Source organism: Ooceraea biroi, chromosome 2 (assembly GCF_003672135.1).
Source record: "Ooceraea biroi isolate clonal line C1 chromosome 2, Obir_v5.4, whole genome shotgun sequence".
Taxonomy (NCBI): Eukaryota; Metazoa; Arthropoda; class Insecta; order Hymenoptera; family Formicidae; genus Ooceraea; species Ooceraea biroi.
In genome coordinates this window covers 8,814,695-8,836,627 of record NC_039507.1, presented here as the reverse complement: position 1 = coordinate 8,836,627, position 21,933 = coordinate 8,814,695, and the positions used below count along the sequence as shown (strand labels likewise).

Genomic DNA, 21,933 nt, shown 5'->3' with positions numbered 1-21,933 from the left:
GTTGGCGAATAACGCCCATACGCCAGCACTAGAGGCCAGTGCGTCCAATCCTGAGCAAGATAGAGACCTTACTGGCCATTAAGCGGGTTCTACAATGAGAGTTTAAGGCGCTCCTGGAGTTGCTAGTGAAAAGTGTTGCCAATTGCACACATCATATACGAAAATTAAAGTTGAAATGCTTTTTATAAAAATTTCGCAATTTGTACGCACAAAATTGCGGCGGTCCCAACCCGGGATAAAATAAAGGAATATAATGAAGCTTTTCGAGGTGACTTTAGAAGCGTAATAAAAGAGAAAAGTATATGTGAAACTCTTGTATGTATGTATAAGTAGGTACAAGATTTTCACATATACTTTTCTCTTTTATTACGCTTCTAAAGTCACTTCTAAAAGCTTCATTATATTCCTTTATTTTATCCCGAGTGGTGGCCGCTGCAATTTTGTGCGTACAAATTGCCAAATTTTTGTAAAAAGCATTTTATTGTGCAAATGGCAGCACCATCGCGAAAATTCCCTGGTCACTCCAGGATCACCTTAAAGCACAAAATTTAATCTTTAAGCTTTAAGGGGATGCTGGAGCTGCTAGTGAACTATTTTTTCACTATAGCGATGGTAATTGCAGTTTCGAAAATTCTCTTTATTGCTCGTGCAGAATAAAAAATTCTTTTCCACAAATGAAGTATAGATAGAAAGAAAGTCCGCTCTACAGGACTTTATATTCAAAATGGAAAAAAGTTAAAAACTTGCATTTGTCTTTTCTAACTTTTTTCCATTTTGAATATAAAGTCCTGCAGAGCGGACTTTCTTTCCATCTATACTTCATTTGTGGAAAAGGATTTTTTATTCTGCACGAGCAATAAAGAGAATTTTCGAAACTGCAATTACCATCGCTATAGTGAAAAAATAGTTCACTAGCAACTCCAGCATCCCCTTAAGCTGTAAGAAATCGACCAATCACAATCGAATGTGCAAAAAGAAATCGACTGTGATTGATCAATTTCTTGTGGGTTAAAGCTTAAAGCTGAAGTTTTATACCTTAAATTCTCATTGTAGAACCCGCTTTAGAGGCATGGTGTAAGAAGAAAGGAAAATGGGTGAACCATTCCGATGGATGCGCGGTGGATTAATAGTAAGTGGGGGGACAATCAGCCAATTACGATTTAGGGTGCGTTCGGGATGGACGCTCACTAGAGACCCTAGAAGAGAAGGCCTTGGCAGCGCTATCTAATCTAGGTTATATTCAATGCCGTGACGTAAAACAGCGCCATCTTATACGACATTCACGAGGTTCACGAGCTTCCTCAGTTTCTTTTCGCTTTACTGGATAAGTCGGAAAGATGGCTACTCGTCTGCTGAAAATCAGTAGCGCACTGCGCACATATACGAATAAAACCAGTCTTGTTAAGGTAAAACCGATCGCGTTTCACGATGTACGATCGTTGTATCGAGACAAACGTTTAAACTTCACGTCCGAACCGTCAATAATTTTGCTCGAGTCAGAACAAGGGTTTGTCACCCTTGTATACTCCTTACGTAATAAGAATAAAATAACAATTTCGGGTCGTGTTATGTACAAGAACAATTATTTAATAACTTATCGTTAAATCGTTTCTAGTAATTTGCAATTTTATATTAAGAAGTTCTGATTCGAGTGCCTCCTGACATTCCTAACCTTACTGTAATTCGGTCAAGTTTCATCTCGATAATTGGTCGTCTTATTACGTTTTTGACAGATTGGCTCAATGTATGAGTAAACTTTACACAGAGTGTTATACATACACAACTAAAAATAAAATATAAAAATCTTAAAAGAATCTTATTGTAAGATTTAATTTTATCATAAGTTGAACTGCGATAATAAATTATCACATGTCATGCATCTGATTGGAGAAACGCGTTGTGTTGACATTTTCTGCAGGTACCGAAACAATGGCGGTCGACAGCTGCCTCTCTGAAAGAAGTGCTCATCAATCAGCCGCCTACGAAAGTTACAACTTTGGATAGTGGAATGAGAGTTGCCAGTGAAGATAGCGGAGCTGCAACGGCGACCGTTGGCCTTTGGATTGATTCGGGTAGTCGATTCGAGACCGATGAGAATAATGGTGTTGCTCATTTCATGGAGCACATGGCTTTTAAGGTAGACTAATTAGCATGTTACTGATGCTAAGCAATGATTATTTTGAGATAGCGAGCTCTTGGAGTTTTGTGCAATGATTTGTCTGTAATCGACATCTCTTATATTTACTTTAAATGGTGAAATCTCTATAGGGAACTGCCAAGCGTTCACAAACTGATTTAGAGCTGGAAATAGAAAACATGGGAGCTCACTTGAACGCCTACACGAGTCGAGAGCAGACAGTGTTTTATGCAAAGTGCCTGTCGCAAGATGTGCCGAAAGCTATCGAGATTCTCAGTGATATTATTAAAAATTCTAAATTGGGCGAGAGCGAAATCGAGAGGGAGCGCGGTGTTATTCTGCGCGAGATGCAGGAGGTTGAAACGAATCTGCAAGAGGTCGTGTTCGATCACTTGCACGCCGCTGCTTATCAGGGTACACCCTTGGGACGAACGATACTCGGGCCTACTAAGAACATCAAGAGCATATCGCGAGACGACCTTATTAAATACGTAAAGAATCATTATGGTCCACCTAGGTAAAATTATTGATATACATTGAATGATTATCTGCTCGGATCGTAAAATTTAAATACAAGGAAGGCCTCGGAAGACTCAAGATGCTAATCGTTTCCTTTAGATTTGTTCTGGCCGGTGCTGGTGGCGTAGATCACAATCAGTTGATCGATCTCGCCCAGAAGCATTTCGATGAAATGAAAGGACCGGAATATAACGAGGGAATTCCGGAATATCCTTCTCAACCGTGTCGCTATACTGGTTCGGAAATAAGAGTCCGCGATGACACAATTCCTCTCGCCCACGTTGCAGTTGCCGTTGAGGGTACTTGAAAGCTGGCATTTTTCTGTTAAGTTAATCTTAAATCAGTTCGTGTAATAATGAAATAATTCTTTGGCCAGGCACTGGGTGGGCTGACGCGGACAACATTCCCCTTATGGTTGCAAATACTCTCGTGGGAGCGTGGGATCGCAGCCAGGGTGGAGGTGTAAATAACACGAGCAATTTGGCCAAGGTTTGCGCGGAGCAGGGCTTGTGTCACAGTTACCAGAGCTTTAATACGTGCTACAAGGTATGTATTACATGTTTCTTTACGCACACTTACAAGTAATGGTACATGATAATATCCTTTTTATTTTAAATACGAAATTCCAAGAGAAGAAGAGAGAAGAGTTAGAAAATACATTTTTATATATTTTTTATTTTTAAAAGCTTAATTACGTTAATATTTATTTTTTCATAAAGTATTAAAAATTTTTTTTCAGGAGGAATTTTGTAGAGAAACGAAATGATTAAATTGATTAACAAGTACCTATCGTTTCTCGTTTGCAGGATACAGGACTGTGGGGTGTATATTTTGTTTGTGATCCCATGCAATGCGAAAGCATGATGTCTTACGTCCAACATGAATGGATGAGAGTGTGCTCGACAGTTTCCGAGAAAGAAGTAACTCGTGCGAAGAATATCCTCAAAACTAATATGTTCTTGCAGTTGGACGGCACTACTGCCATTTGCGAAGACATTGGCCGTCAAATGTTGTGTTATAATCGCCGTATCCCACTTCACGAGCTCGAGGCGAGGATAGATGTACGTAGATTCGCATTTAATTAGAATTACATGCGTCATGTGTGCAACAAGGCAATCTTTATATCTTAATTATAAATTTTTTTTAATGTTTAGCAAATTTCTATATTTATATGCACAACAAAGTATCTTAAACGTAGTCGAAAGATGTATATTATAGTAGTATATGATTATATAATTTATATTTCAGAGAGTAACTGTCGAAACTATTCACAACATTGGCATGAAGTACATTTACGATCACTGTCCGGTGGTCGCAGCAGTTGGCCCCGTCGAGAATTTGTCGGATTACAATAACATTCGTAACGCCATGTACTGGCTCAGGATGTAATCGCGTCGAAACATTGGTGGTCGATCAATTTTAGCACATCAATTAGAGATGAAATAAAACTACGATACACATATGTTCGTTTCACGTCTTACGAGATACATCTATATATTGATGATACTTAACTGCGAATACAGTTGTTGATAATATATAAATATTCTACCTTCCCCCTCATATGAGATTGTAGTTTTATTTTGCGAAAACACATTTGCGAAGCAAGTGCTCGCACGTGTATTGCCTGGCGAAAATAAACAGTCAAAATTTCGAATAATTTCTCGATATTATGTTTACCGCACATATTTAATAAATAAGAAATATGAAATCTGCAGAAATTAAATTGATATTGTTACAAGTTTAATTAAATTGATATTAAACGCATTAAACGCTCTGCAAAATGTGTATTACTTTACTAAATTTGTCTTTATATATTTGAAAGATGAACTGTTATGTATAAATTATAGAACAATATGGTAAATGATAATAAAACAGCTTTGCTTTCTGATTGTTTCTGATTTCGTATAATTTTTATTACAAAACATCTTTCTGTTCTTCACTAAATATTGGAATTGCCAGTATTGCCACATGATTAATGACGCGGAATAAAGGTTGCTTCGATATAAAAATAATATTAATTTAAATTGGTAAAAACGATAAATAACTAATAACATTTTTATTTACACGATACATACAGTTTACATTGTTATAAAGGTTCCAGCAGTAAATATGAAATAGGAATATCTGATCAATATTTGTACTTTTGTGGACTGTATTTGACACGGATAGCGCTATTAATTTCCGATACTGTTCTAAATGTGTTAAAATATAACACATTACAAATACAAGCATGGATTTTAGCACATGTTCAAACTTATGTTAAAATTCATTAATATTTTACTGCGACTGATGTGTGAAAATTGTCAGATTTAATCGACGTAAAGATAAAGAATCTGATCAATAATTTAATTCCATGTCTGCACTTGAGAATTAAGAGACAAAATGACAAAATATACAATTTTACTCTTTCTCTCTTTCTTTCTCACTCATTTGTGTATACATATTAATATAGATGTTAATTGCTATTCGTTATTAGCACATAATAAGCTTTGGCATAAATAACATTTTCCAGAAAATTGAAACGAACTTTTACGAACTATATAAATTATGTAAATAATATAAATTTGTTAATTGTGTATTAAAATTGTCAGTTTAAATATCAACTGAGAGATTTGTTATGCAAATGAAAGTAAATAAACATGTTAAAATGCATATGCGAATAATAGAGTAGAAATAAAGTGAATTAAATTATTTCTCAAATATTCGCAGAAATTTGGAATCTGCTTGCTTATTAATATTAATATTTGAATGTTATTGCACACGAAATACTTACATACTTAATCTATAGCGATAACTAAACACAATTTCTATTTTTATCATATGCATTTTTCACACACATAAGACTCTATATGAGCATTGTACACTTTACAAGAGTACAATTAATACGATACAGATGCAACAATAATTCGTCATGTAGATATTTGAAATATTAATGGTATTATTTACTGCATTTCTACATTATTTTGCGATAATTTAATTTTTTTACATTTCTTGTATAGGTAGCATATATTATATCTAACCAAGGACAACATATTCGCACTCAATTTCAGAAATAGCAAACACACGTTTTGGTACAGACTATTGTTCTTATATAATTCATATGTTTCACTCAGTTATACTAATAGAAATGCTGAAATAAAATTTACGTAAAGAATAAAGAAATTACAAGTAACTTTTAGGTAATTACAATTATCTAGATTTTACTTTGATTGATTTTTGAAAGACAAGGAAGACGCTAGACTATTATAGAAGACTAGAAGACACAGAAGATATCAATAATCTTCAGCTCTCTAAAAATGCAATATTTAATATTCTGTAACAAATGCTGAGATTCATCTTGGCTACAATGATCTATGTAATATATAAATAGCGGTTATAAAATTTTTCATATAAATTTGGGACTTAATTACACAATACAATATATATATATATATATATATATATATATATATATAAAGAATACATATAATATAAAAGAAATGCTTATAAAGTATTGTAGCTATGACTATTTTTTAAGTATTGCAATATGAATTTTTTAAAGAGATAAAACATGTCTTTTATTGACTTTTTTTAAATTGAAAATATTTAAATGACAATATCATTTACAAGATATTACAATCCCCCTTATATTATTGCTTTTAGTATATATTTTTAAAAAAGGTAAAAACAGTATAAAAGCATATAAAATGTATCCAATGTTTATATCGATATATTAATAAATAAATTTCGAGTTAACTTTCATTCCAATATACAACAAATGTAAAAAATCATTTATACAAAAATTAGTTCTTTAAAAATTATAATATAAAACAGATTGTCTCTCTAAAATATGAAGATAGAGCAATTTACCTTTACATGATGTAGGTATAATTCATGAATGTCATAAATATTCTACTTTATTCGAAATAAATCTAATATTCTTGGAGATTCCGTGATTTTTCTGTAAACAACAAAAATAGTAATTATTAATTTTCTTAATTGCAAACGTAAGATAACTATCTGCCTTGATTGTTCGACGGTACTGTAGTTTGAGTTGGCGAAGCGCTATCTTTACAAACTTTGGCAGTCATTTCAGCTAATGGTTCCAACTCCTTCGGATTTATTAAATCGAACTCTGTTACAAAGTAGTAAAAATGCTTGTAGCATGTGTTTACATGTGCTTCCTGGAACAGTAATATATAATATGTATAGTCAATAATTTCTTTAAAAAGAAAAACAAAATTATTTATTATATTTAACCATAGTTTATATATTTATATAAAAACATACGTTATATGCGTACACGCGCGCGCGCGTGTGTAGCCAGAATACTTATAATAACATTATTATTTGACATATGTGCATATATAATATACTTACTGCTCCGATCGCTACAATACGATCGAAATGATGGATGTATACGTGAACGAAAACTCTGAAGAGACGCGTCAAAATCTTTCTACATAAGGGTATAAACGTTTTCGGAAATGGTACATCTGCAATAAAATTATTGATACACTTGCAATATCACTTAATAAATAAAAATAAAATGGCCAAATAATAATACCTGTCGATACGGGGAAGACTGTTTCATTATTAATTTGAGCCTCCGTCCAATCCATAAGAAGAGCAACATACTGTGGCGCTGGTAATGCTGTTGGTTTTTTATATTTTTCACCATCCGCCCAGAGATACTCAAAACGTGCCCCGCCGCTCATTGCTGGACAGGAAGCCGAATCGCAGTATTCCGACACAGTACCATATATAAGGTTTATTCTATTAAAAAAGTCCACGACTACAATAGAAAAATATTTTTAATTATTGTTATATTGTTCTTTTAATATGAATAAAATATTTCCTATATTAGTATGACTAAAACATTAAAGATATTTTCTTGTTAAATAATATAAAAGTAATGTTGAAGCAAGATACATACTAAAATATTTTCTTAACAAAATGTTTATACAGTAATTAATTTTTACACTAATATTGAATATTTCCGTACCGTGAACGGCGATCCAATCATTCAAATCTTCCCCAGGAGGTAATTTTACGACCGCTCTTAAGTTAATACCGGAATTGAGAGAAGCTTGTGCTTGTTTGTGTAAAGAATAACGCAGCGTTCCATGAGCAAATCTCTTCTTCGGCCTAAACGTCTGCAACAACACACATGTAAATTAATAAACATTTTTATAATAATAGTTGCAAGATATAAAACTAAAAACACCAAATTTACTACAGATTGCAAATGGAATTAAATTCTAGGTTAAATCAACCTGAGTGACCATGAATAACAGATGATTGCAATCCTTACCTTCCCCTTCTGGAAGAATTCGATGAAACCGCTTAATGTAGTCATCGCGTGCGAAGATTTTGTTGTATTATGTTCTATGGCTATATTCTCATACAAAAATTCAGGAAACCGGTTGAAACTTGGCACGATTCACATAACACTAAGCGCTATATAGTTATGTTTACACCGGCACAAAAAATAATCTTGCAGAACGTTCAGTTACACAAGCAAAGAGCAACAAGTTATTCGTTCAAGTTGTTTTATAAATAAATATTTCTTCCTTCAATCAACGTAGAAACGGACAAGGCAGGTTAACGTTCCGAATCCGATGCATTCGACATATTCGGCGTGATAGACTACAGCGCATGCTCAGGAATGCTTTCCATATGAAGTTGCATCAATTTGGGCGTAAACGAGAGAGAGAGAGAGAGAAGGAGAGTCTCGCGTATCACGTTTAGATATTCATACACGTGACTGTTATTTAAAAACTTAAAATTATAGCATTTTTATTTTATCAAAGCTTATTTAGGAAAATACATAATTTTTTGAGAAACAGCTTTGTTACATATATGTTAAAAATAAAATTAAAGGCTTTTCACACACAACACACACACTTACTTACAACATTTAAATATCTATCATGCCGAATATAGCATCGGAACATTAACGTGCCTTGTCCGTTCCTAAATTGATTAAAGGGAAAAGTATCTGAAACAACTTGAAAGAATAATCGTGAAGGTTGAAATATATGTTGTTGGAATTTAATTACACGTTTTGTGGAACACTGAGTGCTAAATTCGGATTCTCTTTATTCATGCTGGTATTTACAATTTGTACAATAAATTGCGGTTACAGACCGATAAGACAGTTGAACACGATTTATCTGAATAATTTAAATGAGAGATAACATTATTATTGGAATTGTTTGTGTTTTATCATTTCAGTAATGAATTCTTTCCTTTCATTATATACAGGGTGTCCCGGGTTTTAACCGACAAACTGCGGGAGCATATTCTACTAGTGGAAATAAGAAAAAATTCTTATATCGAGTTTGCTTAGAAATGCTTTATTACAAAGTTATAAACCAATATTGAAAAGAAATATCAGATAAGTAACAACGGAACATAGTGTAGAATTTGGAAGGTCCAAGATGTTTATGTTACGTGTATTCACATGTATTCATGTTCACTATGTTGAAACGATTCAGTATGATTGTTACTTTCACGACAGTAGCCGTTAGATTTCAATCGTCGTGTCAACTAGCAATTACTATCAGAATGCCAAAAGTGTTTTCAAATGAGGAATACACTGATACTCATTTCGTGTACGGATTCTGTGACGGAAATGCACGAGCTGCCGTACGAGAGTATCAACGTAGATTTCCTAACAGGAGAGTACCAGATAGTTCTGTGTTTAGTAATACCCATTTGCAATTACGTAATCCGTTGTTACTTATCTGATATTTCTTTTCAATATTGGTTTATAACTTTGTAATAAAGCATTTCTAAGCAAACTCGATATAAGAATTTTTTCTTATTTCCACTAGTAGAATATGCTCCCGCAGTTTGTCGGTTAAAACCCGGGACACCCTGTATATATGTATGGAGTGAAGATAATGGAGAGAAACAATTAAGAATTAGTGATTAAAAATTACTTTTCCATTTCTTGCATATGTAAGATATATATTCTGTTATTATATTTTAATCACTATACTTGTACCATATATCGGTAAATAAATAAGTATAAACGTATCAGTCACAACTTACAGATCCCTGAATTATTAATGGCAGATAAATTGTAAGTAATGGATAATTATCGCGTAGAGAGAGCTGCTATTAATAAATTGATAAAGCTATTAATATTGATAAAGTGGGATTTGTATTTAGTATTTATCAATAATACAGTGAATGGATAGATTAATGAAAACTCGGAAAATACGATTAGCATATACTTTCATCGATCTTTTATTACATTTAATGGAGTATATGTATAATGTAAATGCACTCTTAAATTAGAATTGATATAATACTAAATGTTTGAGAAATATAAATTAATATATTTAGCTAGTTAATAAAAAGAATGATATAATGATATAATAACTATTGAAATTTTCATATATTTGTAAGATACTGCCCGGGAAAATATATTTTATACAAGTAGAAATTCTTTTTATAAATAAGAGAAAAATTAATAACACGATAATAAAAAATTCTGATAATATCTAATATTAATAAAATGTTAGCTGTTTATTTATTTTCTGTGCAAACAACATATAAAAATAATGAATAATAAAAAGAATGAATCGTATAATGACATCAATTCGCATTTTACATTTAAATTTACCTCAAAATCATACAAATCTGCATTATTAGTCAAACTTTTGTTTCAAATCATTTATCCACTTGCTTCTCACAAAAACACCGGCGCCTTTAATACACAATATACAAATAAAATACGATAAAACAATGAGACATACAGTCAGGCACAGAAACGTCGCATAGTAATCTATCCATGACATATCACGTCCATGATACCGTAAATGTCTCGAGTTCGGAAATTTCAATACGTGCTCCACACTCCACACAGCTCTCTCCATGGGTTTTACCAACTCGTCCCGTATAATCGCCGACATTGTTTTAATATTGTTTAGATACCTGCAATAAAAATATTTGTAGGACATCGTGAACGGATTCCGTTTACTTTTACACAGAATTTAGAATCGTGACGTTAAAGTTGATCTAAAAAACATTTGAGAGAAACGAGCAGAGAGTCAGTCTTCAGGGATCGCAAATAATAATTAATTACACTTCAGGCGTATCTTTTAAATAAGTGCGCGACGCAACTCGCGACAGGCGACGCGCGATATCCAATCAGCTTACAGTTTTGATAGAAAAGCTGTACACTCATTGGCTGTCGCGAGTCGCGTGTCGCGAGGTGCGTCGCGCTGTCTGCCGAAGCCCTCAGAATAGTCATCGAAACGGCAAAGTGCCGTCGAGATTAATTTTTCAGATAGAACCGTATCGGACTCACGTTTTATTCTCGACGATCTCCACGAGCGTTTGTACGACGGAGTCCTCGGTCATAGAGTCGATGTCCAGTGTCAGCCCGATACCGGCGTCTAGGATTTTACGTGCGTTGAAAAGTTGATCCCCGAAAAAGGGAATTGCGACTACCGGCACGGAATGGTGGACCGCCTCTTGCAACGACTGCAATCCGCCCTGCATCACGTACCCCATCACCCTGGGATGCGCTGCATACATAAAAGTGGCTTAAGTACATCAAGTACCGTAAAATGATGCTTTACGGATTATTCGCTTCCGAACTTTACGGGGGTTGATGCGATGCGATGCGATGCGAGTCGATGACGCTGAAATGCGATGGTAAAAAGAAAAAAAGAAAATATTAAAAAATAACGGGAAGAGTGGCGAGAGGCGGGGCGAAGTTCTAGCGTTGATCGCGACCCAGATAGCCAAGTCTGCCGAAAGCAGATGATGCTAACTATCTGCTATCAACTATTGCCAGCCAAAAGACAACAAATTTGATACAGAAGTTGTTATTAACGATTAATTCGACAAATTGGTGCCAGAAATGTAACAGAGCTTGCTCACAAAATCTAAGAACAGATTGGCGGCAGAAACCGAGCAGAATCTGCAAACATGGCTTGAAGTCGGATTGTCGACAGAAACCGAGCAAGATTTGCGCGCGCGGAATCTAACGGCAGATTGGCAGCAGAAACCGAGCGAGATCTGCGCGCGCGGAATCTAACGGCAGATTGGCAGCAGAAACCGAACAGGATCTGCAGCTTTTGACAGTATTCAAATTTACACGGCTATGAATACGTGTTTTCGCTCCGCACCGCTATGCGGTGCACACGTCGAGTTCTTACTCGATGTTAAGATGTAGCCTAACAGTTATATAAGTTAATATACGCGCCTTGGCACGATAATATTAATTTTTCTGAAAATTTCTGCACTCGCGGCACAGAGGCTCCCATGGACAACGTCCATGTAGTTCACGCGCGCCACGAGCAATCTCAAGTTCGAAAGCAAAATTCGGACTTCGGATTAGAATAAATTAACAATAAGAGAGAGATTATGCAACGAACTGTCAGAAAGACACATCAAGCCAAATGTACTTTAATTTAACGAACAAACAAATGCGTTCTTTTAACACATGGTAATATAAAATGGCAATTTATAGTGTGTTAAAAGTAAACACATGCTTTAATATATCGTAAATATGAATGGCCAAAAGCTGCAGATTCTGTTCGGTTTCTGCTGTCAATCTGCCATCAAATGTTAACAGATCCTGCTCGGTTTCTGCCGCCAATCTGCTGTCAGAGTCTGTTAGCAGGCTCTGCTGGCAGATCACTATCCTAATGCGGACATAACGGATGCCAATTTGCTATCAACTTCTGCAGTAATCTGTTGCCAATCTGCTGGCAGATTGCACACATTTTGCTTACTGGAGAGCTACCAGGAGGACGCGCGACTTCATAACGCGAGATTTCATAAAAATGTCCGCATTGTCGTATTTAGTTTTTTGTGTCGCAGCTTTTTACGGCCAATTAATCGCGTTGCGAGTATCAATGCGCGGCGAATTTTTCAACGGAACTTCGAACTGCCGATGTGCATTTTTTGCAGACGCGAATGTAGGGGTGAGATTTTTTTCATTATACATAACGCGCGATACATTTCCGCGATAAAAAAGTATATTTTAGCTTTAGCGGTCTCCAGGCGGAAACAGATATATAATTATTTGTACGCTTCGATATTCACAGGATTCTACGTTTTAACAAATTTGTTGATAAAAACGGAAAGCTTTTTGAAGTAGAAAAATACTACGCGTTATAATAGTAGGAAATTTTATTGCGTATATAATTCTAACATAATTGAAATGCCAATTTATTAAAAAATCACTGAAATTAACTTTGAGACTGCTACAGTGTACATAAAAATATAAAAACAAAATATCGGCACGTGGAATTGTCGAAAAGTGTAACAGGCCATTGTATACGTCGGAAATTCCGAAGTTCCGATTAATTGCATCATTTCTTCCAGTCGCCAATTCGCATTTCCAACATTAGCACGTTCTTCGTGCAGGCAACCGCTGCCGCCTGTCTATCAATGTGCACAAAACTTTGTGCACGTTTGTGCATTTGCATCGGGCCCGTTGCGTTACAACCAACAGGAGTTGTTTGTCAGAATTTCCCGCGAGAATTTCACCGCCGCATGCGTCATGAGTTATCGTTTCGCTTCGTTCCGCTGTACGAGTCCGTGGCCGTATTTTCCTTGGTCGCGGCAGTGTTGCTGGCGGTTTTCTCTCTTCCCTTCCCTCCCTTTGTCTCTCTCTTGCGGTTTTTTAGTTTCAATACTTACCTTTAAGCGGCTCCCACAAAAATAACGGATTTCGCTCTTCCGAAAAGCTAGAGAGACCCTGGTATCGACGTGTGCGTCGGTTCTCTTTCTTATATTTTAAGTTACTTTTCTCTTTGATGTGCCACGCCGAGATAGAGGGAGGGCAAACGTTCCTCGAATTCAAACATCCGAGATTCTGAGATCGTAACGCGATCTCGATTGGACGGGGCTTTGATGATCATTTCGAAACGCCGGTGTTCGCACCGTTCCGCGTGATCGCGGTGACTTTGTTCGGCTAAAGTCCAGCCTCGTGTTTCCTCGACATAAAGGGGAAACTTGTTTCGTCTTTGGTGTCGGGCGATGTTGGAAAATAGCGTGAGACCGCGATGTAGCCGTGTAATTAAGTTCGAATCGTTTAAAGACCACGGGTCGAGGAGGAGATTGCGGTTGAAGAATCTAGTCGAGGAAAATTAACGTCTTTTGTAAACGAAAGCGCCGCCATAGCCGAAGACGCAACTTTGTTAAATATCTGCGCGCGATGGTCGGTACGTCGTCGTCGTCCTCGTCGACGTTGTCGCTTTGTAGTTCTTTGCTCTGTGGTGGTTCTACTTGTCTGAATCCATGAAGAAAGGACGAATCCGGGCAGTTGTATACGTTAACAAAAGAAGGATGTAATTGTTAACAGTTTAAATGCAAGTTTCTCAACTCATTTACGGTAATAGCGAACGAAAATACTTTGATTCGATATATGAGACTAACGAAATTGTTTGAACAATTTAGTTGACGTTTTGCATTTTGTCCATGCTAAAAATGTTTTACTATATTCTAATAAATTAGTAAGATAGTCTTAACAGTCTCTATTCGAAATTAATCAATAATGGAATCAAAATTGAATATTTATAGATTTACTGTCCTTAATAACTGAACGTTTAAATTTGGTTACCGTTTATAAATTGAGCAGAATACGTAGAATTTACTCCTACTCGGAATTTCAATAATAAATTCTTTGACCAGTTCGGAGTCGATTTTTCTTTAATTAAAATATTACCACATTTAAATATCACATCAATATATTTAAAATCACAACAACGGATAATATTCTTCGAAATTTTTCAGAGAAAAGAATAAGCTTCGCGCGGTTTCAACGAAGTGTCTGTTGCCAAAATTAAAAGCAGGCGTTGCGGATCAACGTTGTAAATGAGACGTTATAAGAGGGATCGTGGCTGCATAAATTTGAAATAAGATTGCGCGGTAAATTCTCGCGGTCTATCCTTTTCATAATCCCGTTGATTCGCTATCTTCGTGCACAAAGAAACTCCGGCATAAAATGTTTCCCATCGAACCGCTTTGTAAGTGCATATTTCGCGGCGGTTGATCCGCTCCTTCCGAAGAGAACGAGGTAAAGAGGCGGTCAGTTTAGCCTTGGGCAGCCTTACCGAGGACCGCTTGCTGGGGCGCCCACTTCACAAATTTGATGTTGGCTGGATGAATGGCCATGTTCCCGTCATGTTTCCATAGAACTCTTTGCTTGAGCGAGCCCAGAGCGTTGCACAATGCGGTCAAAGGCCCGGCGGGTAGCTGGTGAGTTTGCAGATTCGAGCCGAGAGAGAAATAAATGGCACCATCCTGAGCATTGTCCAGGAACGCTCGGATATCCTGAGACAAGCGAAAATGTTGAGGTGTTTTAATAAGAGTTAGGGGATGCGGTAACTCTCACGATCCCTTTCGCTCGCGAATTACATTATATTCACCAGCGACGCATCTATAAAAGAGTTTGGAGACGGTTTAGTATGTCACATGTTCGAGAACTTGAATAATGACGTAATTCATTTTTTAAATTAGCCTTAATTAATTTTAAGACGATTAAAAACAAGAAATTTGATACACACACACACACAATTTCTATTTCTTATTTAGTAACAGAAAAAGCCTATATTTCATTGCAGTGCAATATTCGAATACCATTTTGTCGTAATAGATTGCGTTTTATAAAAATGCTTTTTATGCACGATGCACCCTTTCTATGTACGAAATCGCATTAGTGACTGTCAGTAGGACAGCGAATGGAACCGATTATGCTCTCTCTCTCTCTATTAATGCGACTGATATTACTGATAATACAACTTCCTTTGTTAATTGCGAAACCTCCGCCGGCTTTTATGGCAGACATGGCGATGGTGGTTCCATATGCACAATATGTAGCCGAGGGCTTTGTCCTATTAATTACAACTGTTCACGGATTTCGATACGTTCAAGTGTATGGGTATAAAGACAGGCGCACATTGTCGCGGTCACGTTCCGCATCTCAGCATCGTTCGGGATCACGTGATAACTGCAGTTACCTTTTGTCTTTGTGGTCCGATAATTTTAATCCTGAACTGCTAAAGTAATGAGCAAAACGGTCAAATTTATCTTCTATTTAATTATAGCATCTATGAATAGCTTCTTTAACAAATTCACTTTCTTAATAGAAATCTAAAACATATTATTGTCTAGCTAATGTTTCAATATATTTTATCTTCAAGTTTATCTATAATTTATCTTTTTATTCCCAGAAAAATTCATCTTCATAATAAATTCATATATCATTAATGTGTAACTGACATTTCATAGAACTCTAGGTTTAAATTAATAAATGATTGAATAATTATATCCGTATTTAGTTCACTATCAAAGGTTACGCTTTATCAATATAGTTTCGCTAGTATCATACTGTTGTAAACGAAGGTTTTTGATGATATACTTCTCGATTGGTATCAGGGAACACAAACGGCTCTTTTGTAATATTATACAGAGGCGATTCTGTGCGGTTATTTTTTCTATGTGAAGGATCTTCAACGCGAAATACTCCTCCAATAATATTTTTCTTCTTGGCCCTTGGGAAACTTACAACGGTTCGCGGTAAATAGCAATGACGTTTACCTTTACGTCGCTGCGCTGAGTCGTTGGTAAACTTCCGTCAACTGACTATTACTGGTCACCTGTGAGAATGGTATGTATTTTCCCGAGAGAAATCATTCTCGTACGACATACAATTTCGCCTTTTCGAGGCGTACGTAGAACTGCGAGAGGCGAAGATTTAATCGTCGTAAAAACATCAAAATTCGCGGATAGAAAATATTATTATTAAATTGACTTGTTTAACTCGATAAGTCATTCAATTTTTTTATATCTATAATTTACTTTTATTATACAAATGCGCACAACATTAAAAATTACTTGAAATTAATGAGAATAAAACCGTAAAGACCAATGACCGTAAATAACCATTTATATAAGCTCTCTTTACAATTTTGCATTTAAAATATTATAAAATCTGGGATTATATATTGTATTGATATAAATACAGCTTTGTGCCATTTTAACAAAATTCCATCGTAATTAATATTTGAGCGAGAAACAGAGAGAAATTTATTAGCTCTAGAAAGTTAATTCAAATAATACTCCTTCTTATCACCAGTGAATCAATATATATAGAAATTTATTTATTCGACCACAAACTGGTTATACAGTGATGACAAATCACGCAACGTTTCGACCCAACTATTTCGGTCCTTCTCAAGCGTGAAAAAACCCCAAACTTTAGTTTTACATAAAAGTCGCTTTTGGCAGAAAGCAACTTTAAAAGACACTCAAAAAACCGTATCCCTTCTTAAACACCATTACTATTTGTCATCACTGTATAACCAGTTTGTGGTCGAATAAATAAATTTCTAGAAAGTTAAATTATTTTTCTGATACTGGATAATTCTAAATTTATTTTCTCTGACATGTTGCATTATAACTATCTATAAATAATTTTACCATAATAGATATCGTGTTTTTCATAAAAACAGTGCATTCTCTTACCTCGGGTAAGGGTTCGAATTTTTCTGAAATTTGCAGACTGTGAACTTCAATCACATTTGGCAGTAATGGTTTTGGATATCCGAATACATGATTGTTACCCAGAATCACTAGGCTGAAATTCTTATCGATATCATAGACGGATGTACCAAGCGCCCATTCGTTAGCGATGCGTTGAGCCCTTGATAGATGCCAATATCGGTAATACAATCTTGTCCACGTCGTGTAAAGGGTATTCCATATACGTTCGTCGATTGTCATTCGGTTCGTGAATGGGTACGCCATATCTGGACTCATGTTGGGATCATCTGGATTTCCTGCCGACCGTATAAGCAGTAATGGAATATTTGCATAAAACATAAAGCGTGAGAGAATATTAAACTATCTACTTCTACGTCAAAAAGGGGCGTATTCAAATGTGAAGTGAAAAAGTTTTTAAGGAAAATATATAGTACTTCTCGTATGCAGAATCTCTTTTATACAGAATTATCAAGATGGAGAGATATTTCATGCGCGATGCTTTTTAAACTCGTCTTCGACTGTTTTCCTTCTTTGCTTTCGTACTGATGGATCGAAGAAGGTATTAAGTCCGACAAGCTTTCCGGCAAATCAAGAGACAGAAATTCGACGTGCGATAGAATCGGGTATCGGACTTCTTCGAAAACTCTCTACGGTAATTGGGTCGGATCAATGCACGGGAACGTTACTGCCTCGATACGCGTACGTTTTTCCTCAACAGTCGCTCAGCTTTAATTGAAATATTTCAGTAATAGCCACACGGTGATCCATTTCACGGTCTATTACGTTCATCCGGAAGAGTACTTTCGGGTATCTTCAATTACGTCGAGGTAAAGGAATCGAATGGCGGCGAACCGGCGCGTCGTCCCTCGCCACCTTTTCTCCGTCGCTCCTCCGGGGTTGGACCGGAACAAGTTAAAGCACTACCGAGTAATCTATCCTTTTCCACGAAGACCCGGTCTCCGATTGCTCGCACTTTCTGCTTTACCAACAATTTACGTCAATTTCCGCGCGCGGTAACGACGTTCACCACCGGTGCCACCCTCCCGGGGGGGTGTGGAACTCCGTAGAGAAAGACATCGTGGAACGACCGTCTCCGAACAGGCTCGTACTCCTGGAGTTGTTACCCGGACTGGGCGACTTTCGCAAACAATAAAATTCTTAGGCCGATGAAATCGCGCGACCTCTTGTCTTCGGCACGCACATGCTCACCCACGGAATCCATTACATAAGGCAGGTTGCCCACACTCAAAAATCCCATCAGCACCGGGAAGTTGTAGTGCTTTACGAGGGCGTAATAACACTGGTACCATAATTGCTCTATAATGACTGCGTCAAACGTCTTGTTGCTCCTGCAAACAAACGCCAGTTAGATTCGTTTTAGTAGAAAAGTCGAGTAATAAAGTACTATTAAAGTCGCTGCGATCTTTTATCGCGTATTTATGTTGGACGATGAAAGTGCGTCCGTAATTCAAACCGTACAGTTTTATGTGACTCGCGAATAACGCTTTGATCTAATTAACATTCCTGAAAAGATATCTTTGAATATTTAAAATATCGTAGATAAACTTGTGTATTATATTGGATTAAAATAAATTCGATTAAGATAAATATGGTATTACGCTATGAGCTTCGCGATGGCGGAACTGAATAACTGCTCTCTGCATAATTCATTTGCTTCTTCCATGTTCTTATGGAGTAATGTATATGCTCCCATATGTCTGTCAAAGATAAAATTCAAGATTATGAATTTGCAAGGTTTGGGAAAAAATCGACTTTTATATTGATTTGTACAAAACATGATGAATGTAATACGGTTATACCTTAATCCTGTACAATCTTTCTTCCGATACGAGAATGATAGATCAACGTTTTCATAATTCGGTGGAGGATTCTAGAGAATACAAGGAAGATTGGAAAGAAATATTAATTTTATGTAATAAATTTACGATATAAATATATGATGCTACATAAAATACTAAAAGCATAATTTTACGTGTCAATTGCTTTTCGTGTATGAAAAAGCAATTGTATCAATAACTATTCAGGCTTTAGGAGAAAAAAGCAATAAAATGTCACGACAGTTTGTGTGCAAAGCAATTATACTTTCGTTAGTTAGGTTTTATTCAGTTTACGTGAACAATTTAATCCCTAATTTCGCCGCGAAAGAAACAGGACCATCAAGCCGTGAGAAGACACATTCAGCAAGGAGAAATGTTAGTAGAAGTAAATTGAAGCTAAACGAAGTTTGCGTAACTTTGAACTCGAGTTTAGAAAGAGAGAGAAGGAGGACGGGAGAAAGCAGAGAAAGAGAGAGAGAGAGAGTGAGCTGAAGGAGTATATAAGACGGTAGACAGTGAGAACGAGTGAGACGTCAGAGGAACGATCTAAGAGGACTTGAGAGCAGGATGTCGGAGAAAAAGTACGTAGAAATGAAGAAAGTGGAATGATAGAGGGGAAAAAGCGTGAAGAGAAGACGTCGCGTCAAATACATGCATTTATCAATCTGCAAAATTTTTCCGTCACTGTAAAATTAATTAAAATTTATTTTCAACAATAATTTATGTTTGAGAACGAAATATTTAATGAAATACTGTATACCGTTTAAATCGGTTTCATAGTTTTTGATCTAGTTATGTCTGAATGGATCCCGTTGATGAGAACAAAAAGTATTTTCAGAATATGGAAAGTCGCAAGGTTCACGATGATTTTAGAGATAATTATTATTAGCAAAGTAAGAATGATGCGATATCTTAATTCTTCCGCACAATGCAGCTTTGTTCGTGATGAGTTTTGTAAGTAACGATAAACAGGCGTTGAATCGAGCTGGAAAATGTTTTGGAATAGAAATTTGGTGAGAAACATGGATTGATGCATAATAAGTGCATCGCGTTCTGTTTCGGATAATGTAAATATCAAATGTAAATGTCTCCAAATTACGTATTTTTAGGAATGACGCAGTTTGAAAAAATAAAGTCAGATCAGGATAATTCAATTGTTTTGTACTGCAAATGAGCACAAATGACGTGGCATAATCGTGGCAAGGGAAGTGAGTGAGCGTTTGAAGGAAAGATGAGGACACGAAGATATACGTACCTTTAAGGGAATTGTTGACACGACAGTAACATTGTGGCCACGGGACGCCAATGCTCTCATCAATGCTTGAAAGGGCTGTTGGTGGCTGTAACTCGCGCTCGGACAAATGCCCAGGATGCTGTATCCGCGGATGTCCTGGAAAGTGCGGAATAGTGAAATTGATAGCAATACGAGAGTCACGATCTTGCGCATTTTCGGGCACAGAACACTTTCGTTCGTGGACGCGGAACGGCCGTTCAATCTTTTAAGCGAAGAATCGAGGCCACCGGTTTTGCGCAGGAATTTTTAAAAAGAACCCGTACGACGGAAAAAAGACGAAGTGGTCCGTATAAAAGATTCAATACATGTTCCACGATCAGTTTGCTTGGGGCCACAGTAAATAAGTGAGAAGGTTGTCCATTGGTCGGGTGCTTCTCACTCAGCTTTGCGGCAGAAATAATTCAAGCCTCTGTGCGCGCGCGCGATGCGCGGACCTTATTTTTATATTTCATCGAGAGTACAAAAGCGGCATTCACACGCGCGATACGCGATTCACCGAATCTATTTTGTTGTGTCTCAATGAGGGTTAGAGATCATCATAACTTTATTGCCGATAGCGGACGTGCTGTCGAGAAATATTCATAATGCTTGCTGCGCGTTCAAAAATGATGAAAGATAGAAATGTATAATAGAGTACACATGAGCGAATGAGGATATTACGTAAGCTTGATAATGAAATTTACAGGATTAGAAAATTAAAAACAGGAGAAGATTTTATTTGATTGTGAACGCGAATTCGATTGCGCTGTATAAGTCTCATTTCTCGACGCGTTTCTGTTTTAAGTTTAACAAGATTTAATATATACACTATAATTCGCAGCACTCTGAGATTGATATGGGTACGTAACTACAAAGCGCATTAATACTCTGTATACCGGCATTTTAGATATACGATATTCAGACATGCGAGACAGGTAAAGAGTAACGGGCGGAAAAATATAAGCATACGGAAAAACCGGAGGGTGTAGACAAATCACTCACTGACGCACCATTACCTTCGACATATGACTCGTTTTCCTTCTTCTCGTTACAAGAAGAGGTCCTAGATAAAACGTGAACCGTAACATTGTTGATGGAAACGAGAAAATATTGTGTCCCACTTTGAAAGAGAATTTCTATTTTTCGAAAAATATAATAAATTATGTTAAGTGATATTTTTTCTGTCATAGAATCTGAAACAGTTTTTTTTCTATGATTAATTTGCGCTGCATATCAATCATGCTGCTTTATGAAAAAGGCTCAAAAAATAGGCATTTACGTGAAATTAAACTTTTAATTTTTAATAAATTAATTTTGTTAATTATTTAACAATATTAAGTGTCAACGTAACGATAAATCAAGAAAGGAGAAATATGTGATACCTGCTATTTCTCCTATAAACGCTGTCGTCGTCTGTCAATCAATATTTATCAGTTAAAACAGTTTTAGTCGTGTGGAATATTCTTCTAAAAATCCGCGAGATTACAAATAAAAAAAAACCCTCATTTATAATATCATTCCATTTTTTTACAATGTTACGCGATTTTACGGGACGGATAAAGTCGCTCGCGTTTGTGTGGGATCGCGGTGCGACATGAATTAAAAGTTATTGATGCTGTGCGCTATCGATTAAAGAGGAACGTCTCTCGCGCCGAAGACAAAAGGATCCT

At 36.3% G+C, this 21,933-nt stretch overlaps 3 protein-coding genes across 3 annotated transcripts; 1 reads left to right on the top strand and 2 right to left on the bottom strand.

The window, feature by feature from the left end:
• Nucleotides 1-1,265: 1,265 nt before the first annotated feature.
• LOC105276807 (mitochondrial-processing peptidase subunit beta) lies at nucleotides 1,266-4,554 on the top strand. The gene is made up of 7 exons (XM_011334720.3): nucleotides 1,266-1,406; nucleotides 1,919-2,137; nucleotides 2,269-2,654; nucleotides 2,756-2,955; nucleotides 3,033-3,202; nucleotides 3,463-3,717; nucleotides 3,905-4,554. Exons 1-7 carry the CDS (start codon nucleotides 1,338-1,340, stop codon nucleotides 4,043-4,045), a joined length of 1,440 nt encoding a protein of 479 aa, XP_011333022.1. The 5' UTR covers nucleotides 1,266-1,337; the 3' UTR covers nucleotides 4,046-4,554.
• A 1,633-nt stretch (nucleotides 4,555-6,187) lies between these two features.
• LOC105276808 (MOB kinase activator-like 3) lies at nucleotides 6,188-8,290 on the bottom strand. Its single transcript, XM_011334721.1, has 5 exons — nucleotides 7,950-8,290; nucleotides 7,641-7,791; nucleotides 7,203-7,430; nucleotides 7,016-7,131; nucleotides 6,188-6,819 (listed from the first exon to the last, which is right to left on the bottom strand). The coding sequence occupies exons 1-5, from the start codon at nucleotides 7,992-7,994 to the stop codon at nucleotides 6,652-6,654; spliced, it is 708 nt and encodes a 235-aa protein (XP_011333023.1). The 5' UTR covers nucleotides 7,995-8,290; the 3' UTR covers nucleotides 6,188-6,651.
• A 1,866-nt stretch (nucleotides 8,291-10,156) lies between these two features.
• Nucleotides 10,157-20,645, bottom strand: LOC105276809 (UDP-glucuronosyltransferase 2B23). The gene is made up of 8 exons (XM_011334722.2): nucleotides 20,246-20,645; nucleotides 18,973-19,043; nucleotides 18,772-18,870; nucleotides 18,362-18,501; nucleotides 17,135-17,448; nucleotides 14,722-14,941; nucleotides 10,959-11,178; nucleotides 10,157-10,582 (listed from the first exon to the last, which is right to left on the bottom strand). Exons 1-8 carry the CDS (start codon nucleotides 20,435-20,437, stop codon nucleotides 10,297-10,299), a joined length of 1,542 nt encoding a protein of 513 aa, XP_011333024.1. The 5' UTR covers nucleotides 20,438-20,645; the 3' UTR covers nucleotides 10,157-10,296.
• Between the last annotated feature and the right edge of the window lie 1,288 nt (nucleotides 20,646-21,933).